The sequence below is a fragment of the Jaculus jaculus genome, chromosome 8 (genome assembly GCF_020740685.1).
Source record: "Jaculus jaculus isolate mJacJac1 chromosome 8, mJacJac1.mat.Y.cur, whole genome shotgun sequence".
Taxonomy (NCBI): domain Eukaryota; kingdom Metazoa; phylum Chordata; class Mammalia; order Rodentia; family Dipodidae; genus Jaculus; species Jaculus jaculus.
In genome coordinates, this window is record NC_059109.1 from 41,257,949 (window position 1) to 41,278,721 (window position 20,773).

The 20,773-nt window shown below is 51.0% G+C and overlaps 1 protein-coding gene and 1 pseudogene across 2 annotated transcripts; both read left to right on the forward strand.

The window, feature by feature from the left end:
• Positions 1 to 219: 219 nt before the first annotated feature.
• Disp2 (dispatched RND transporter family member 2) lies at positions 220 to 17,183 on the forward strand. 2 transcript variants are annotated; one of them, XM_004660782.2, is made up of 8 exons: positions 220 to 393; positions 7,651 to 7,977; positions 8,517 to 8,546; positions 8,680 to 8,803; positions 9,227 to 9,342; positions 9,527 to 9,654; positions 9,993 to 10,090; positions 11,612 to 17,183. In XM_004660782.2, exons 2-8 carry the CDS (start codon positions 7,667 to 7,669, stop codon positions 14,846 to 14,848), a joined length of 4,044 nt encoding a protein of 1,347 aa, XP_004660839.2. In that variant the 5' UTR covers positions 220 to 393; positions 7,651 to 7,666; the 3' UTR covers positions 14,849 to 17,183. The 2 variants fall into 2 exon arrangements, with proteins under 2 accessions (XP_004660839.2, XP_045013505.1); XM_045157570.1 differs by having other exon boundaries at positions 221 to 338.
• Positions 17,184 to 19,163: 1,980 nt separating this feature from the next.
• LOC123463278 lies at positions 19,164 to 19,338 on the forward strand (annotated as a pseudogene).
• The last annotated feature ends 1,435 nt before the right edge of the window (positions 19,339 to 20,773 follow it).

A 20,773-nucleotide genomic window follows, 5' to 3' on the forward strand; every position in this document is an offset into this window, starting at 1 on the left:
GCCCCCCCCCCCACCACCACCAAAAAAAAAACCAGCGCTGCGGCGGCGCCGGGCCGGCCGGGCTCGCGGGCTCCCCTCCCCCGCTCTCCCTGCTCCGCGCCCATTGGCTGGATTCCTCCCCGGCTCCGCCCAGCGACTGGCAGCCGGCGCTGACGCATGCGCACGAACCTGCCGCTGCCGCTGCTTCAGCACCAGAGCCCGGACAGCGGCGCCGCCCACGGGCACGGACGGTGGTGGCAGCTGCAGCTGCCGCAGTCATCCGTCTCGGGGCTTGCGTCGGAGGGGAGCAGCGGCCCGAGGGGGACAGCGTTAGCCCCAGAAGGCAGCTGCCCCGACAGGTAGGAACGACCTCTCCGCAGACCCGGCTCGAAGATCTCGGCCTCTCTGCTCCAGGTATCCTTAATAGCGGCCGCCATATGTCACCCCTTTCATTACCCAACCCCCTTCCCCAAACCTCTTCCCGGGCCCGGGGAGGAAGGGGGTCGGCATGCCGTCATTCCCGCCTGATCAATGTATCGCTCTTTGGTACCTGCTAGTGTCAACCCCCATCGCTTTCACCGCCACAAGAACCCGCCCCACCCACTGCTGCCACCTCTCCTCTGAGACAGCGGTTCCCCCCCTTCCCGCGGCCTCTGCCTCCAGGCCTGGTCTCTGCGTCTTCGCAGAAGGCCCCAAGCCTGCAGCGACGTCAGTGTGCATGCATGTCAGTGTGCACGGGAGGGAGTGCGTATGTAGCGCGAAAAAGAGGCTCGCGGTGTCCTGGGGTGGCCAGACATCGCATCTACGTCACGGACTGTCTTTGTCCATCACCTGTCACTTGCTAGTCTACCAGCCTCCCGTCATCGCCGGCTTATCCGTTAATGTAGCTGCTTGTCTGCCCTGCACGCCCCCCACCCACCCACCCCAAGTGGTTTGAGTCCCTGTGTGTGGCAGACACTGGCACTCACTGGAGCCTCAAAGGTGGTCAAGCAAATATAATCCCCAAAGGAGCCCTTGTCTAGCTAGGGGGACAAGAATGAGCCCATCCCCAGATATGGGTGCCTCTCCTCTGCCTTCCTCCATCATGTGTGGTGGAACAGTCCAGGCAGGTAGCAATATGGCGCAATTTGTGTGCCCTGTCTGACTCTGCCGCCCCCAGAATTTCTCCTCAAACATGACACTGCCTCCCCCTTCTGCCTGGACTGAAATAAAAGGCATTAGTTAGGAGCAAAAAGCAGAAATGGACACATTGTTCCAGACTACCTAATTTAAAATGAACATTCTGTACTTCAGAGGGAAGAGTTAACCCCACAAGTGGAGAAAATGTTTTCTTTTCCTCTTTATCATACATTTTGTTTGGAAAACCAGTGGGCCCTGCCTGGAACTATAGGCTATCAAAAGAAGACAGCAGTGGGACTGGGGGCTGCAGCCAAGTGCGATAATACTTGCCTAGCATTGGCAAGGCCTGCAAAAATCATTACAAATAAAGAAGAAAAAGAAAAAAGAAAAAATGAGAAAAAAAAGATGGAACAGTGACAAGTCATGACAGGGCCCTGGGCCAGGAGCATCTGTACAAGGGACTAGAGAGTCACTGGCTGTCTAGTATATCTTGCCAAGGATCAGCCCTGTCTGGTCTGCTCATTTCCTCTGGACACAGGAACCACTTGTTCTCTTCCAGCAATTCCCTGGGACCTCTGGCCTCTCTGCAGTTCCCCAGAAACCATGGATACTATGCAGATATAACGGCTCGTTTCAATACAAGAAATACAAATATGTCCCCACTGAGCCAAGCAGCAGTCCCAGGATAGATACAGCGTGCATTAACACACATACACACATGTGCACACACGTACACACACACACACATGCACACACCTGACAGCTATACTCCCCCAACCCCCAGTGCTAGGGATTAAACCCAGAACAAGGACTGGGAAGATGGCTTAGAGGTTAAGGCACATGCCAGTGAAGCCTAAGGACCCAGGATCGATTTTCCAGGTCCCACCTAAGCCAGATGCACATGGTGGCACATGCTTTTGGAGTTCATTTGCAGTGGCTCTCTCTCTCTCTCTCTCTCTCTCTAATAAATAAATAAAAATAAAATCTTGGGCTAGAGAGATAGCCTAGCGGTTAAGGCGTTTGCCTGCAAAGTCAAAGGATCCCAGTTCTATTCTCCAGGACCCACATTAACTAGATGCACAAGGGGGCGCACCCGTCTGGAGTTCGTCTGCGGTGGCTGGAGGCCCTGGCATGCCCATTTTTTTCTCTCTCTGTCTGTCTCTCTCTCCTCCTCTTCCTTCTCCTCCTTTCTCAAATAAATAAATAAAATTTAAAAATTCTTTAAAAAGAATACAATATTTTTTTTTGAAAGGACAGGTTTTTTTTATTATTTATTTATTTGAGAGCGACAGACACAGAGAGAAAGACAGATAGAGGGAGAGAGAGAGAATGGGCGCGCCAGGGCTTCCAGCCTCTGCAAACGAACTCCAGACGCGTGTGCCCCCTTGTGCATCTGGCTAACGTGGGACCTGGGGAACCGAGCCTCGAACCGGGGTCCTTAGGCTTCACAGGCAAGCACTTAACCGCTAAGCCATCTCTCCAGCCCGAATAAAATATTTTTAAAAATTAAAAAAATAGAACAAGGGCCCTACGCATGAAAAGCATGCTTTCTACTACTGAGCTATGTCCCTATGCCCATCCTCACCACCAGAATATTTTATTTTTGAGACAGGTCTTAAGCCAAACCTGTCAGCCAGGCCCTGATTGTTGGAATATTGGCTTCTTGAATTAGGTCAGCATTGCCCACTTTCCATCCCTCCATGCACACCCCTCACCCTTCTGGTGATTCCAGCAATTATGAGATTGGGACAGGAGGATCACAGACTATCCTGAGCTGCATAGGCCTAAGTTTCCCACCTGGGCCACAGACAGACCTGGGGTAGGCACATACCTCTTGTGATCCCACAGACTTATAAATGCACTAACTACAGAGATCATTGAAATTCTTTTAATGTTTTAAGATTTTTTAAATTTTACCTTTTTTATTTTTCTAGTGGTATGAGCTGCGCCCTCATCTGTGCTGGCTACTCTGTGGGATCACATGGATGTCCAGATGGCTGTTCTGTGGGCTTGGGGACAAAGTTAATATTTATATACATTTGGCCCTCACAGATCTCCCAAGCTGGGTTCCATGCCTGGGGCCTTATCAAACAGGTTGTGCTTGCTGGGATGTTGGTCTACTGAATTAGAGCAGCATTACCACTTTCTAGCCTCCTCCCTGTCTGCACAGTCACTTGGCTTAGGCCATGGGGCTCAGGCAGTCAGCCCGGGAAGTTACTCATCCCAGTCAGGGACCTGAAACTGAGGGTGAGGAATGAGCTAGAGAATTAAAAACTTTAGAGAAGTAATGTCAGCAACAGGCATGGTGGCATACACCTGTAATTCCAGAACTCATGAGGCTGAGGCAGGAATTAAAGCCAGTCTGGGCTACAGAGCAAGACCTTTTCAACAAGTGAATAATGAACAAATGACAACAAATAAAAGTAACCTCATGGGGCTGGAGAGATGGCTTAGCAGTTAAGTGCTTGCCTGTGAAGCCTATGGACCCCGTTCGAGGCTCGGTTCCCCAGGTCCCACGTTAGCCAGAGGCACAAGGGGGCGCACGCGTCTGGAGTTCGTTTGCAGAGGCTGGAAGCCCTGGCACGCCCATTCTCTCTCTCTCCCTCTATCTGTCTTTCTCTCTGTGTCTGTCGCTCTCAAATAAATAAATTTTTAAAAAAATTAAAAAAAAAAAAGTAACCTCATGGATACACATGACCCAGGCTATTTATCCATCTTCTTCTTGACCCAAAGGGATTGGCCTATAATGTCTGTTATCTGCCAGGCACTGGTTGTTATATCATCAGCTTTATGGAGTCATCTGGGGTCTTGCTTTAGAACAACTTTGGCAAAATCTCTGTTTTTCTAAATATTGAGTTATTGCAAATAAGTATCAGTGGCCAAATCATGACGTCAAGTTTCAATGCAGTTTTTTGATAATAAGAAGGAAGGAAGAAGCCGGGTGTGGTGGTGCACGCTTTTAATCCCATTCCTTGGGAGGCAGAGATAGGAGGATGGCATGAGTTCAAGGCCACCCTGACACTACATAGTGAATTCCAGGTCAGCCTTAGCTAGAGTGAGACCCTACCTTAAAAAGAAGAAGGAGGAGGAAGAGGAGGAGAAAGGCAGAGCTAGGAGATGGCTCAGTGAACAAAGTACTTGGCACATAAGCATGCATACCTGAGTCCCGATGCCCAGACCTGGCCTCAAAACACCAAAAGCTGTGAAAGACTCCTGTAATTCCAGCACACCCACACCATAGACAGAATTTCCCAGAAGCTCTCAGGACAGCCAGAAAATGGAGCAGGGAATGAAGACCCAGCCTCAAATAATGTGGAAGGCAAGGAACACGGGGAAGTTGTCCTCTGACCTCCACACATGTACACAGGCATCCACACATGCCCTGTGGCACAGGGGCGCCCACACTCACTCATGTTCATGAACATACACACATCCAAAAAAGCCATTTAAGGTTATGTACATACTGAGATTCTCAAGGTGCGATAAGTTCTAAAATGGAGGTATATTGACTGAGGTGCTCAAAGAGGACAAATTAGAAATATAAGTATAAGCCAGGCATTGTTGTCACACACCCCTAATCCCAGCACTCGAGAGGCAGAGGTAGGAGGATGGCTGTGAATTCAAGGCCATCCTGAGACGACATATTGAATTCCAGGTCAGCCTGGGCTACAGCAAGAGCCTACCTTGAAAAAGAGAAAAGAAATACAAGTATGCTTCTTAAAGACATACTCCTGAGGTACTGAGTACAGGAAAGGATAGGAAAACAAATGTGTCTGCTTCATGCCAAGGTCTATGCCAGGCACTTCACGTGTAAAACTGAGAAGTGGATTACCCTCCTATCCTCAGTGTTCCAACAATTGTGAACTTTTCCTGAGGAAAAGGATGATGGAGCCAGGAGCCCACACTCACTGTTCTCCTATTTTACCTTTGAGGATCATTCTGTCTCAGACTGCTAAACCAGCCATCCTTCTGAAAAAAGACGGAAAGAAAGAATGAATGAATGAATGAAAGGAAGGAAGGAAAGAAGCAGCCCATTGAACTATTCTTTTCAGTTCCTCATGGTCTGTAAGCAGAACTCAGCCTCTGTGGGCAATGTCTGCTTGCATCTGTGAGCCAACAGCCCCTTCAGCAGTACAACAGGGGGCCTGGAAGTCAAAGACAGCTCACTATAGAACTGGCTCCTCGTGGACATCCAGTGGCAGTCACTGATAGGCTGGGTAAGCCAAGCAGGATAGGGGAAAGGAAATAGAGTTCTGCCAAGTCACCCATCCCTGAACCTCTCTGGGAATTCCCATGGTCTCCAGGTAGCCTGGTCTGTGGCCATCTTTTCCTGTCCTAGGTCTTGCAATTCTGCCACAGGGGTAAGACTTTCCCTCCCCCTGGACCTAAGGAGTGGGGTAAGACCCATGCACAGCATAGAGTGTTTTCACTGAATCCTTCCTACCACATTTCTGAGATTTCCAGCTCTGTATTTTCTAACTGTGCACACCTCGGCAAGGCAAATCTGCTCCATGCATGGCTCATGGCAATGGCAAAGTTGGTGGACGAGCACCACGCACGTCAGCAAATATGCCATGACTTCCTGCACCCCCCCATCAGCACTCCAGTTTCCTTTCTCACACTGACCAACATGGTGGACTGCCGCCTCTCCCAGTGAATTCCTAAGGACACGTACTGAGTCTTACTCATTGCCAGCACCACTCAGCAGCTAGTCTAGCACTATGTTTATTCAGTGAACATTCTATGACCACCTTCTATGTCAAGGAACTGTTCAAGGCACAGGAATATGGAGATGAACCAATGTATCAGCCCCTATTTTCCCAGCCTCTCATTACACCTGAGAGTGAGCAAGGAATATGGAAACCCTGTGATAGCCATGTAATATGTATATGATATGATGCAGCTATGTATGGAGAAATATCAAGCAGGGTAATGAAACAGGGCTTGTGGGTTAATGTTCTAGAAAGAATAGTCAGGGAAGGCTTCTTTGAGGAGGTGATAGTTGGAGGTCACAGCTTTGCAAAAAAGACTATGAGCTGGGCATAATGGTGGACATCTGTAATCTCAGCCCTTGAGTTTAAGGCTTGTCTCAGCCATACAGCAAGTTAGAGGTCAGCCTGAGTTACATTACACCCGGCCCCCAAAAAAAAAAAGGGGGGGATGCTGGAGAGATGGCTGAGTGATTAAAGGCACTTGGCTTGCAAAGCCTAATGGTCTGAGTTGAATTTTCCAGTACTCATGTAAAGCCAGATATACAAGGTAGTGCATACATTTGGAGTTTGTTTGTAGCAGCCTGGTTCTCTCTCTCTCTCTCTCAATCTCTCTCCTTGCAAATAAATCAATATTTTTAAAAAGGGGGGGGAGAACAATAGGCTTGGAAGGTAGCTCTGTAATAGAGTGTTCGCCTAAGCCCTTGGTTCAATCCTAGGCAAGAAAGAAAGAAAGAAAGAAAGAAAGAAAGAAAGAAAGAAAGAAAGAAGGGAGGGAGGGAGGGAGGGAGGGAGGGAGGGAGGGAGGGAGGGAGGGAGGGAGGGAGGGAAGAGAGAAGAGAGACAGAGAGAGAGGAGGGAGGAAGAGAGGAGAAAAGAAGGAAAAATTCCAGGAATGTTGGCACATGCCTATAATTCCAATACTTGAGAGTGGAAGCAGGAGGATTATGTGTCTGAGGTCAGCCTGGGCTATATAATGAGGCCCTGAAGAGAGGGGATGGAGGAAGAAAAGAAGAGGAAGAAGAAAGAAGGGAAAGAAGACAAGGGAAGGGGAGAGAATGAGAGGGGAACATAGGCAAGAGCAGGTTAAGGGCAGGGAGAGGAGAGGAGAACAGGTCATTCACACACTCACTCACACAAGAGTTAATACTTGTTGGGCCGGAGACATGACTTAGTGGTTAAGGCACTTGCCTGCAAAGCCAAAGGACTTAGGTTCGATTCCCCAGAAACCACATAAACCAGATGCACAAGTGGCCCATGTGTCTGGAGTTCCTTTACAGAAGCCAGAGGCCCTGGTGTGCCCATTCTCCCCCCCCCACCCCTGCCTCTTTCTCTCTGTCCCTCAAATAATACATAAATAATTAAAAATTTAAAAAATATTTTTTAAAAAGACTTAATACTGATTAGGAAGGGACAACCAGCCAGTGGGGAGAGAACCAGAAAGGCTCTACGAACAGCTGTGTTCCAAAGATGTCTGTCAAGAGAGTAAGCAGACAACTATAGCAGGCTACCAGTCAGATCTTCTCATGAATCTGTTTACAAATGTGTAAACCAAGGAAATTCTTCCCATGCAGGATTCTTGCAAGGAGTAAATAAGATCATGTACCTTTAGCGCTGAGCCCTGTGGTATATGGCAGGCTGCTAGCAATGTCTTTTGAATGCACGGACAGATGAGTGAGAGAATGGACCCCTAAGTTGCAGGCTCTGAGCCCCTACCTCTTCCCAGGACTAGTAATGAAACAACCCTGGAATCCTGTCTCCTTGTCTTGTCTTCCTGATCAATTCCGGGATGTGGGTGATCACTCCATCCCCACTCCTATCTTCCCTGCCTCCCTTCTCCCAGGTCTCTAGCCGAGGCCATGGCTCCCGAGGCAAGCCCGGAGAGAAGCTGCTCCCTCCACAGCTGCCCCCTTGAGGACCCTGCGGGCTCATCCGTACCTGCGCCAACAGTTTCCACCCTTCAGGGCGTAGACCCGACCAGTCCCTTAGCGCCTGGCCATTTTGCCTATCCTCGAGCACCGCAAGAGTATCAAGAAGGCAGTTCGCTACTAGGACTCGGAGACCAAGCAGCCTTGTGCACCCATGGCTCCAACTTCAGCACTTCCTCAGACCCCTCACAGCATAACGGGGCCTGGAAGCCACCTGTGCCGCACCATGTGGTCAGCGTCAGGTAAGAAGGGACCCATCAACCTGTCAACTGCCTTCAGAAGGTAGGGCAGAGCCCCCTGGACTTCTGATGAAGGAGGCAGCCTGCATGGAGTAAGAAGAAAGAGATGGAACTTAGGACTTGGAAACTCTAAAGGGTTAAGGCCATCTGTTTTTTTTTTTTTTGGGGGGGGGTTGCCTCCCCTCCCTCTCTCATTTACACCCTCTTTTCTCCCCCATCCCCAGCACTCTCCTCTCTTTCTCCCTGCCCTCACCTTCCACACACACCCATCAGAAAGCTAAAGCCAAATGTCTTCTTTTTTTTTTTAATTGGTTTATTTATTCATTTACTTATTTAAGAGCTACAGAGAAAGAGAGAGAGAGAGAATGGGTGCACCAGGGCCTCCAGCCACTGCAAATGAACTCCAGATGTGTGTGCCACCTTGTGCATCTGGCTTATGTGGGTTCTGGGGGATTGAGCCTCAAACCGGGGTCCTTAGGCTTCACAGGCAAGAGCTTAACTGCTAAGCCATCTCTCCAGCCCTCTTTTCTTCTCTTCTACAGGCAGGAACGGGCTTTCCGGATGCCAAAGAGGTAGGCCTAGGCCTCCCCGAACTCCTAGGAGTGACCAGGCTGGCTGACACTCACTCCATATATACCCTCTGATCTACCGCCCCTACCACCACACCCAATGCCAACTCATGGGGGCTCCCTCCTTCTTTTCCAGCTATTCCCAGCTGATTGCTGAGTGGCCAATGGCTGTATTGATGCTCTGCCTGGCTATCATGCTGCTCTGCACCCTGGCTGGACTGTTGGGAAGCCAGATGCCTGACTTCTCCGAGCCTTTACTGGTGAGAGGCCACGGGGAGGGCGAAGGACCCCTGACCTTGTCATCACAGCTCAGTCTGCTGCAGAGTTGGCCCAGCTGGGAGTAGGGTGGGAATGGTGGGCTCTTGACCTCCAGAGACAGCTGTGAAGGTGGTATAAAAGTGTACATCTGCCGGGCGTGGTGGCGCACACCTTTAATCCCAGCACTCGGGAGGCAGAGGTAAATGGATCGCTATGAGTTCGAGGCCACTCTGAGACTACATAGCAAATTCCAGGTCAACCTGGGCTAGAGAATGAGACCCTGCCTCAAAAAACTAAAACAAAAAACAAAAAACAAAAAACAAAAGTCATACATCCACAATACAGGCAGGAGGGAACCCAAAGGGGCTGGGAAGTAGGAAAGGTCCCCTCTTCCCACCTGCTCTTCTTTGCCCTCCTCCCTGCAGGGTTTTGAACCTCGCGATACAGACATCGGGCGAAAGTTAGAGGTCTGGAAAGCACTACAGGCCCTCACAGGCCCCAAGAAGCTGCTTTCCCTTGCCCCAGACCCTGACATAAACAGGTAACAGGTTCCCATCTTTCCACCAAGGGTGGCAAATGGAACAAGGTCTCTAGAAAGGGACATTGGGGGGTCCTCCCTAAAGGCATATCAGAGGGGGTTGCTGGTGCTCCCTGGGGCATAATCTTTGGCCTCTTGTGACTCTTCCAACCTGAGTGGTGCCTGGCATTGATTCTTTCTACCTCAGCTCCACCTTCCACAGCACCCTGAGTCCGGCAGCCTGGGGCAGGGCCCAGGAGAGTGTGGTTCGGGTCCGGAGAATGGTGGAGCCCCCAGAAGACAACGGGCAGGAGAACTTCTTCTGTGGCCCCCCTGGTAAGCTGCAGTCTGGGCAATCCTGGCTTCAGCAGTGACCCCACCCTGCCTAGTAGATGAAGGGGCCTATCACAAAGGGAAAACAAAGAGGGAACACAGCCATGAGCTGCGTGAAGTCAAGGAAGATGGCATGATGAAACAGGACTTAAGTACTCCAACTAGGTGGGCTCAAGGTGTGGGCGGGGGGGGGGGGCGGCCCAGGGGTAAGGTCAGGCAGTCAGGCACAAGCCTCATGCTCCTGGGAAGCTTATCTGCAGGTGGCCTGCGGTGGGCATCTTCCCCTTTGGTGGGTCCAGGACTTGGATCCAAGGGCTGAGTTCCACGGGGGTGTATTGCAGAGAAAAGCCATGCCAAACTGGTGTTCGTGTCCACCTCCGGGGGAAGCCTGTGGAACCTGCATGCCATCCATTCCATGTGTCGCATAGAACAGGAGCAGGTGAGCTGAACTGGGGACATGCCAGGGGCTTGGGAGGGAACTGAGGATATGAGGGACCTGGTCTTAAGGGCACACAAATGAGCCTGAAGTGCAGGGTGAACAGAGGAAGAGCTTGTCCCTGCTTAGAAATGCATGGCAGCCTTACCGAGAGCCTCCAGGTTGGGGTGGAAAAAGAAGAGTGGGTAGAATTTAGAAGAGTTTAGCCACAGGCACTAGAAGAGCTCAAGCAGCACCAGGGGATTTTCAAAAGGGGGCCTCACAAGGAGACCCTAACCCCAGGCTGAGATTGTGAGCTTTTGGGCTCCAGACCTCATCAACCCAAACATTACCAATCCAGTCATGCTAACTGGAGAAACATATACAATCTACGGAAAGGTTTGCTGCTAAGAACAATGTGAAAACCACTCTGTATCCCAAGTCCCCTGTGTCCTGTGTACCACACACCAGGACATCCAGACTATCAGAAGACATGGTTAAAGATATGTGCTTTGGAGTTTCATGCCTGAGTTTAAAGCTCCTTTGCTACATGATTCCTTTTTTTTTTTTAAGAAAAATTCAGCATCTAAATTTGTTCCAGGGCCAAAAGCCACTGCATGACTTAAGTCCTCAATGTTTTCTGTGTGTTGTTTTGTTTTTGTGGTGCTGGAGATCAAACTTAGATCCTTATAACTAAACATGTGCTTTACCACTGTGCTATATCCTCAGCCAAACATACATTAAATAACAGTACTTCCTTCATAGGGATGCCTGTGAGGATTAAACAAAATAGAGTTTAGAAAAATCTAGCATAACACCTGGCATTATTAAGCACTCAATAAATGTTAACTAACCATTGTTCTCATGGTCTCAGACCCAAGGCCATGCAGTTAGTGGCAGATCAGGGTTTCTGAGTCCCAAGTGGGAACTTTCTGTACTACACCAGATATGATGTCAATGGCAAGGTAGGAGAGGAAAGGAGGTGAAGTGGGAAAAAGAAACAGCTCTGAGAGGGGCATGGCGGTGAGGCCTTTAATTCCAGTACTGGGCAGGCAGAGGTAGGAGGATTGTTGTGAGTTCGAGGCCACTCTAAGACTACAGAAGGATAAAACAGCCTTGGCAGCTAGGGAGAGAGGAAGGGCTGGGGTTTGGCAGTGACCTTGATTCCAGAATGTTCGGGCTTCCACTTTCCCATTGCCTGCTTCCAGCTCCCTGGTACCTTGGTTCCATGTGTGGCTGGCACCTCCACTCCACCTCCCAAATCAGGCAGTATAGCTTGGAGTCTGAGACCTAAAGAGGTCCTTAGGGAAAACCTCTCAGCTGAGGCCTGGAGCCCATCTCTGAGGTTCCTCTTTGTTGGGGCCAAGATGGAGCTCCTAGAAGGAGCCAAAGGCAGCTCTGAGACAAGCCAGTTCTGTTGAGCCATCCAGATACTTCTTCCTCGCTGCCCTGCAGCCCAAAAGGAAGTGAGAGGGCCTAGGATAGGGCTAGGGAGACCTGGGCCCTGGGCTGTCCCTGAGCTCTTTCCTGCTGTGTGCCCTACAGATCCGCTCTCATACCAGCTTTGGGGCTCTGTGCCAGCGTAATGCAGCCAATGAGTGCTGCCCCAGCTGGTCCCTGGGCAACTATCTGGCTGTGCTGTCCAACCGCTCCTCCTGCCTGGACACTACCCCAGCTGACGCAGCCCGCACACTAGCCCTGCTTCGGTCCTGTGCCCCCTACTACCATCGTGGTGTCCTGGCACCCCCTTGTCTGGGATCTGGGCAGAACAAGCCCACGTACTGTGCCCAGGTTCCCACCAAGTGCTCCCGGAGCAGTGCTGTCTACCAACTCCTGCACTTCCTGCTAGACAGGGACTTTCTTAGTCCCCAGACTGCTGACTATCAGGTCCCCTCCCTCAAATTCAGCCTGCTATTTTTGCCCATTCTAAAGAGTGACTCCATGCTAGACATCTACCTGGACGGCCTAGTCGATCCAAAGGAGGTCTCTGATAACTACACGTCCATCTCTGGCATGGACTTGGGCCTCAAACAGAAGCTACTGAAACACTACCTTGCCGTGGATACGGTGTACCCCTTGCTGGCCCTGGTTGCCATCTTTTTCAGCATCGCCCTTTACCTGCGGTCGCTCTTCATCACATTCACGGTGCTACTGGGGGTGCTGGGCTCCCTAATGGTGGCCTTCTTTCTTTACCACGTGGCCTTCCGCATGGCCTACTTCCCCTTCGTGAATCTAGCGGCCCTCGTTTTGCTTAGTGGCGTCTGTGTCAATCACACCCTCATCTTCTTCGACCTGTGGCGCCTCAGCAAGAGCCAGGTGCCCTCCGGGGGCCTGGCACAGCGCGTGGGGCGCACCATGCACCATTTCGGTTACCTGCTTCTGGTCTCAGGCCTCACCACCGGCGCCGCCTTCTACGGCAGCTACCTGAGCCGCCTGCCAACGGTGCGCTGCTTCGCCCTCTTCATGGGCACGGCCGTGCTAGTGCACATGGGCTTCACGCTGGTCTGGTTACCCGCCTCGGCGGTGATCCACGAGAGGTACCTGGCGCGCGGTTGTGTGCCCAGGGCGCCCGGCCCGAGGGGCGCCAGTGACCCCTGGCGGTTCTTGCTGGCTTTGCACCGGCGGCTCCGCGGCCTGCGGAGGGCCGCTGCTATCCTGTCGCGCCTGCTGTTCCAGCGCCTGCTGCCCTGCGGCGTCATTAAGTTTCGCTACATCTGGATCTGCTGGTTTGCTGCGTTGGCGGCAGGGGGCGCCTACATTGGCGGCGTCAGTCCCCGCCTGCAGCTGCCCATCCTGCTGCCCCTTGGCGGCCAGGTCTTCCGGCCTAGCCACCCCTTTGAGCGCTTTGACGCAGAGTACCGCCAGCAGTTCCTGTTCGAGCAGCTGGCCCCAGACGAGGGCGGCCACTTACCAGTGGTTTTAGTGTGGGGAATCCTGCCAGTGGACACTAGTGACCCCCTGGACCCTCGCAGCAACAGCTCAGTGGTGAGCGACCCTGACTTCTCGGCTAGCAGCCCGGAAGCCCAAAGCTGGCTTCTGGCACTGTGCCAACGAGCCCGGAATCAGAGCTTCTTTGGTGGCCAGCCACCGGGCTGGCCCACGCTGTGTTTCATGGAGGCCCTCCAGCAGTGGATGGAGAGCCCCAGCTGCTCCCGCCTGGGGCCTAACGTCTGCTGCGGCCAGTCAGACTTCCCCTGGGCCCCTCAGCTTTTCCTGCACTGCCTCAAGATGATGGCTCTGGACCAAGGACCGGATGGCACCCATGACCTGGGACTCCGCTTTGATGCCCACGGCAACCTGGCTGCCCTGGTCCTGCAGTTCCAAACCAACTTCCCCTACAGCCCAGAGTACAGCCAGGTCCACCATTTCTACACTGAGGTTAGCCGCTGGCTGGCAACTGAGCTAGGCAGGGCGCCTCCGGGCCTCCACCGAGGCTGGTTCACCAGCCGCCTGGAGCTCTACAGCCTGCAGCACAGCCTGAGCACTGAGCCTGCCGTGGTGCTGGGGCTGGCTCTGGCTCTGGCCTTTGCTACACTGCTGCTGGGCACCTGGAATGTCCCCCTCAGCTTGTTTTCTGTGGCAACTGTGGCTGGCACCGTACTGCTTACTGTGGGCTTGCTGGTTCTACTTGAGTGGCAGCTTAACACTGCCGAGGCGCTCTTCCTCTCTGCGTCCGTGGGCCTCTCGGTAGACTTCACCATCAACTACTGCATCTCGTATCACCTGTGCCCGCACCCTGACCGCCTGAGCCGCGTGGCCTTCTCACTGCGCCAGACCAGCCGGGCCACAGCAGTGGGGACTGCAGCGCTCTTTGCCTCCGGGGTGCTCATGCTGCCTTCCACAGTGCTGCTGTACCGCAAGCTGGGCATCATCCTCATGATGGTGAAGTTTGTCAGCTGTGGCTTTGCCAGCTTTTTCTTCCAATCTCTGTGCTGTTTCTTTGGGCCAGAGAAGAACTGCGGGCAGATCCTGTGGCCCTGTGCCCACCTGCCATGGGATGCCGGAGTTGAGGAGCCCGACGAGAAGGCAAGACCGGGGGGCCCTGGGTCCTGCTCCGAGCATTACGAGCTGCAGCCCCTAGCCCGACGCCGGAGTCCCAGCTTTGACACCAGCACGGCCACCAGCAAACTGTCCCACCGGCCTTCCGTACTGTCGGAGGATCTGCAGCTGCATGATGGCAACTGCTGCGCTCGTCACCCACCAGCCCCGGCCTCCCCAAGGGATCTGCTCCTGGACCACCAGGCAGTCTTCAGCCAGTGCCCAGCCCTGCAGACCTCCTCTCCCTATAAGCAGGCAGGCTCCAGCCCCCAAGCCTGGATCAGGCAGGATTCCCAGGGGCAGAAACCTGAGACCCTGCAGACGTCGCCAGAAGCCCCCACCCACCTCCCAAAGACCAAGGTTGAAGAGCTCCCCGATGGCCTCTGCTCCTCCATCAGCACCCTGGAAGGGCTCAGCGTCTCTGACGACACCTGCCTAAGCACCTCTGAACCCAGTGCCCGTGTGCCAGATTCCACCGGTGCCTCCCCAGAAGACCTGGATGAGGCCGGACAACCAATACTTGAGCGGGGTCAGCTTAATGGGAAGCGTGACACCCTGTGGCTGGCCCTGAAGGAGACGGTCTATGACCCAACTCTGCCCAACTCCCACCACAGCAGCTCCTCCTGGAAGGGCCGTGGAGGGCCAGGCGATGGTAGCCCGGTGGTGCTGCCCAACAGTCAGCCAGATCTGCCAGATGTTTGGCTCCGCAGGCCCAGCACCCACACCTCAGGCTACAGCAGCTGAAGGAGGCCAAGAGAGGCCAGACCACAGTGTAGAACCCCTGTCAATGATGAAAAAGGCAGGGACACTACCAGCCTAGAGCCTGAGGGTGTTTCTCCAAAGCAACATGACATCTCATCCTCCAGCTGTGGGTTTAAACCCCTGCCAGATGTGCCAGCCTTGATTTCTCTGCTACTTACCCCTACATCTGGAAAAGTCAGCGGGGAGGGCTTTTGCAAGGGAATACCAGGCTCTTCTTGTGAACCCCCCCCCCAGGGCTCATCTTCCCTCACAATGTCGACAAGGACCCCTCCTCGGGAAAGAGGAGAGGCCAGATGTGCAGCTCCAGGTATCCGGGAGGGCTGATCAGCTCTCTCCCAGGTGACAAGAAGTTCAGTGACACTAAGGTACTCCATCTTGGGGGTCCTAATGGGGTACCTCACTGACCAGAAAAGCCCTTGAGAACCTCCTCAGTCTCCTAAATCCCTCTCCAGTTGACTCTTCATGAGGACAGATTTCACCCTGTGGATCTTCTCTGGGCTGGAACTGGGCTGCAGCCTCCATCCTGCAGTGCTCTGCTCACACCATTCTCATCAGTGTGACTGGCAGTTCCCGGGGGCAGGGCACCACTGGCTGCTGGGAGTGAAGCCGGAGGAGGCAGGAAGGTCAGCCTTGGAGCATCCCCAAACTAAAGATTTCCTCATAGGAAGGTGGGCTTCATTAATGAACTCTAGTAGTCCATTTCCATCTCTGCACCTGCTAAGTCGCCTTGTAATCTTGTGACTTCACTACAGAGTGTCCTGCAGCTGGTCAGGTTCTCTTACCCCACTTTAAAGGTAAAGACATTGAAACTAAGTAAGTTTGATTATCCAAAGCTACTTTGCTGGTCAGTGGCAGAGTGATTCCCTGACTCGTTCTCCTGGCTACCTTGGCCCCTGGTTTCGGGGCCTTGGCCCCTGCTGTCTTGATCCTTTGCTTCTGGCACTGTCATCCAATCTCCCTTCTTGAGTGTCTCTGTGTAAACCCTGCCTCCCCTTTGGGCCTCCACCCCAGAATGAGCTATACTCTGAGTAGACCGCAGAGTTCTTCCTTGTCTCCCCTGTGTATCCTTCTGGAATTATGAGAATCTAGTAGCAATGGGACCTCCCAATATAAAATAATGGCTGGTCAGATTCTTAGGCTTCAAGGACATGCCTCTTTTATGACCACAGTGTACACAAGTTTTATCAAGAGAGGTAATGAGGGACAGAAGAGGTTGAATTGAATCCACGTGAGATACGACCTGAGACCTGTCCTTTTTGGGGAGTGTGTGAGGCTGGAGCTGCTCTAGGTCACAGACCTGGTTTTTAAAGCATACATCTCTCTGTTGGGGCACTCTGGTTTTCTTTCCCCAAAGCAAAGAGTCTGTCCTGAGGTTTTAGCCCCACGTGACAGTGCATGACACTAGGTAGCATCAGCAGTGCGCTTTGCTGATGGTATTGCGAGGAGCAGCTGTGCAAAAGCAAAACCAAACACCTGTCCCTGAAGAGCTTAGCTTCTAGCTGGGGAAGCTGCTTACACACACAGGCTGGCGTCCCACGAGTCTGCCACTGTTGCTAGAGCTCGGGTTCCCAGGGCCAGATGATCAGGAAGGCTATAGTTTGAGCTGAGTTTCAGAAAAGCAAACATGTGAGACTGGAAGGGGCATGGTAACCAGCAGTTACCAAACATTATAGGCTAAAGACCTTCGTTCAAAGAACCCTTATGTGCAAATCCAGTGTGTCAAATAGATAAAAAGCAGCTCCTGAGATGGATGTAGGATGGAAACAGAACAGGCTTGGTTTCCCCTCCAGAGGAGTGCAGCTCTCTGGGGACCCAGTTTCCCCGTACCTCAGCCTGGCATGAAACCACAGAGCTAGATCATTTTATGTATGAGTATTAGAGAAGCAAAAGAATTTTACAGGGCCAGTCTGTGGCAAAGCTAGAGGCAAGTTACAGGCTCTTTTTGTTTTATTTTGTTGTGTTCTCATGTTATTGAGACCTACCTCCCACCCTCAAACAGACCAGGACAAGTGGAGCTGAAACCAAAATATGACATAAGTATATGATAAAGGCAGAACACAGTTGTCCCTCAGTGTCGGTGGAGGATTGATTCCAGGACCATCCCACCCCCATGGCCCAGGATACCAAAACCCAAGGATGCTCAAGTCCTTTGTGTAAAAGTGTGTAGTATTTGCATATAACTGATACATATCCTTCCGTATACTTCAGACCATCTCTAGATGACTTATAATACCTACTATGATGTAAATGCTATGTCAGTCGTTGTTACACTGTGTTGTTGTTGTAATAATGACAAGAAACAATATGTATGTGTTCAGGTTTTGTTTCTTTTTTATGTGCTCCATTTTGACGTGATTTTTTTCCAAATATTTAAAATCTATTTTATTTATTTATTTATGAGAGAGGCGGAGGGAGAGGGAGAGAAAGAGAAAGAGAGAGAGAGAGAGCGTGGGCACACCAGACCCTCCAGCCACTGTAAAAAGAATTCCAGATGTATGCACCATCTTGTGCACCTGGCTTTATGTGGGTACTGGGTAATCAAACCTAGGTCCTTAGGCTTTGCAGGCAAGTGCTTTAATCACTAAGTCATCCCTCCATCCCTCCTTTTTGGTTTTTTTCTTGGCTTTTCGAGGTAGGGTCTCACTGTAGCCAAAACCTGGAATTCACTATGTAGTCTCAGGGTGGCCTCAACCTCATGGCAATCCACCTACCTCTGCCTCCCGAGTGCTGGAACTAAAGGTGTGCACCACCATGCCCAGCTTTTTTCTTTTATTCTTTTTGCCTCCAAGTATTTTTTATCTGTGTGGTTGAGCCTGTAGCTATAGAACCTTGAACACAAAGAGCTGACTGTGTGATTTGGCTCCTTACAACATAATTAAATGGAGATAGGTAGCTCCTGGCCATATCTAGACAGAGTGACCTTATACCTAAAATCCCAGCTACTTGGGTGGCTGGGGCAGAAGGATCACTTGAGCCCAGGTCAAGGGTAGCCTAGGCAATATAGCAAGACCCTATCTCAAAAAAAGGAAAGAAGAGCTGAGTGTGGTGGCACACACCTTTATTCCCAGTACTTGAGAGGCAGAGGTAAGAGGATCACCATGAGTTTGAGGCCACCCTGAGATGACATAGTGAATTCCAGTTCAGCCTGGGCTAGAGTGAGACCCTACCTTGAAAAACCAAAAAAAGAAAAAAAGAAAAAAAAAAAAAGGGCCAGGCATGGTGGCGCACACCTTTAATCCCAGCACTCGGGAGGCAGAGGTAGAAGGATCACCATGAGTTCAAGGCCACCCTGAGACTACAGAGTGAATTCCAGGTCAGCCTGGACCAGAGTGAGACCCTACCTCGAAACACCAAAAAAAAAAAAAAAAAAAAAAGGAAAGAAACCAGGCATGGTGGCACATGTCTTTAATCCCACCACTCAGGAGGAAGAGGTAAGAGGATTGCTGTGAGTTTGAGACCTCCCTGAGACTATGTAATGAAATCCAGGTTAGCCTGGGCTAGAGCAAGAGTTACCTCAAAAAAAAAAAAAAAAAAAAAAAAAAAAAAGGCTGGGTGTGGTGGTGGCACACACCTTTAATACTAGCACTTGGGAGGCAGAGGTAGGAGGATCACTGTGCATTCAAGATCACCCTGAGACTACATAGTGAATTCCAGGTCAACCTGGACTGAAATGAAACCCTACCTCAAAAAAATAAAAAGAAGGAAAGAAAATAAAACATTAAAAAGGAGTGGAAAAGGGACAACTCCTAATATTTTATAGCAGAGGTGGTTATTAGGACCTAACTGGGGCCTGTCCCCCTGGTAGGGATGGGGGTAGAGGTGGAGGGGAGGGTCTCTCTTTATGTCCAAGCAGCCTTGGCCTCACCATCCAATGGCTGTTCACCAGGATCTTGCTTTCTCTACAACATGCACTATGCCTCACTTTATCACTCAGCCAGGCTGAAAGGGGCCTGATCTTACCTAGTACAATGAATCACAGCAAGAACAGGATGGATGACCCTGAGCACAAGTTCTGCCTTGGGCTGGGAGGATAGCTTAGTGGTACAGCACATATTGAGCCTTGGGCCCTGCCAGTGTCTCTCAGTAACTCGCCTTGGCTCTTCTGCTCCTGCTGTTGCACACTAGCAGGCTTATGGACTCCTGGCTGTGGTACACACCTATAATCCCATCGCTTGGGATGTGGAGGCAAGAGGATCAGAAGTTCAAGATCACCATTACTACACAGCCAGTTTAAGGCCAACCTAGGTTACATGAGACCCTGTCTCAAAAAAAAAAAAAAAAAAATCAATTCCCACTTTTGTGTATCTTGCAAAGAAGAGATTGCTATCAAGAACTGATCACGAAGGTGGTTTTCCCAGGGTGAGGCTAATTCCATTGCACTCCAGATGTGTTGACCCCTGCAATTTCCCCAAATTTGGGAAACACAACTGCATAATTAGTGGTAGTGGGGAATGGCATTTGCTCTCTCCCCTGAAAACAAAACAAAACAGAGAAAAAGAGAACTGGATTCAAAACCTTTGAGGCCAGGCACAGTGGTGCAGGCCTTTAATCCCAGCATCTAGGAGGCAGAGGTAGGAGGATCACTGTGAGTTCCAGGTCAGTCTGGGCTAGAGTGGGACCCTTCCTTTAAAAAAAAAAAAAAAAAAAAAAAAAGCTGACTGAACACAACTATTGCAATCTTAGAGTGTAGAAGGGTGGATGTGTGGGCACTGGGGAACTGGGCACACCTGAGGGCCATTTTCAGAGATCTCTAGGTCTCATTCTTGCAAGCCATTGCCACACAACCCTACAGGAAGGCAGGTAAGTCAGAGGAGCTGATGTACTGTCCATATTTATTCTTCATGGCACAAGGCCCAGAAGATTGGAGGAATCTAATGTTAAGCTAAAATATCATCTTGGGGCTGGAACTGTAGCTCAGTGGTAGAGTAATGAAGCACTTGTCTAGCGTGTGCAAAGGTCTCAGGTTTAGTCGCCAATGTTGGAAACACAAATAACAAATAGCAAGCACCAGACAAACCATGTCAGTCTACAGTCTATAGCCCTGACTATGGAAGCTAGGACTCAAAGCACTTCCAACTTCTTTTTTTTAAAAATATTTTATTTATTTATTTGACACAGAGAGAGAGAATGGGTACACCAGGGCTCCAGGTACTGAAAACAAACTCTAGACACATGTGGCCCCTTGTGCATCTGGCTTACGTGGGTCCTAGGGAATTGAACCTGGGTCCTTTGGCTTTACAGAGAGATGCCTTAACTGCTAAGCCATCCCTTCAGCCCACTTCCAACTTCTTTTTAATTTCAGCAAACCTATTTACATAATTATTATTTTGGACAGTTGAATTGAATTGAGTGTAAAGCCCTAGACATGTGTGATTTATAAGTATGCTATGAGCTGAGCATGGTGGCACACGCCTTCAGTCCCAGCACTCGGGAGACAGGAGGAGGATGCCTGTGAGTTCGCGGCCACCCTGAGACTGCATAGTGAATTCTAGGTCAGTCTGGAGTAAAGCAAAACCTGACCTAGCAAAACCATTAAAAAAAAAAAAAAAAAAAAGAAGCTGGGGATGGTGACACACACTTTTTTTTTTTAATTTTTTTTTATTTATTTATTTATTTGAGAGCAACAGACACAGAGAGAAAGACAGATAGAGGGAGAGAGAGAGAATGGGCGCGCCAGGGCTTCCAGCCTCTGCAAACGAACTCCAGAGCGTGCGCCCCCTTGTGCATCTGGCTAACGTGAGACCTGGGGAACCGAGCCTCGAACCGGGGTCCTTAGGCTTCACAGGCAAGCGCTTAACCGCTACGCCATCTCTCCAGCCCGACACACACTTTTAATCCCAGCTTTCCAGAGGCAGAGGTAGGCAGATTGCTATGAGTTCAAGGCCTGCCTGAGACTACATAGTAAAT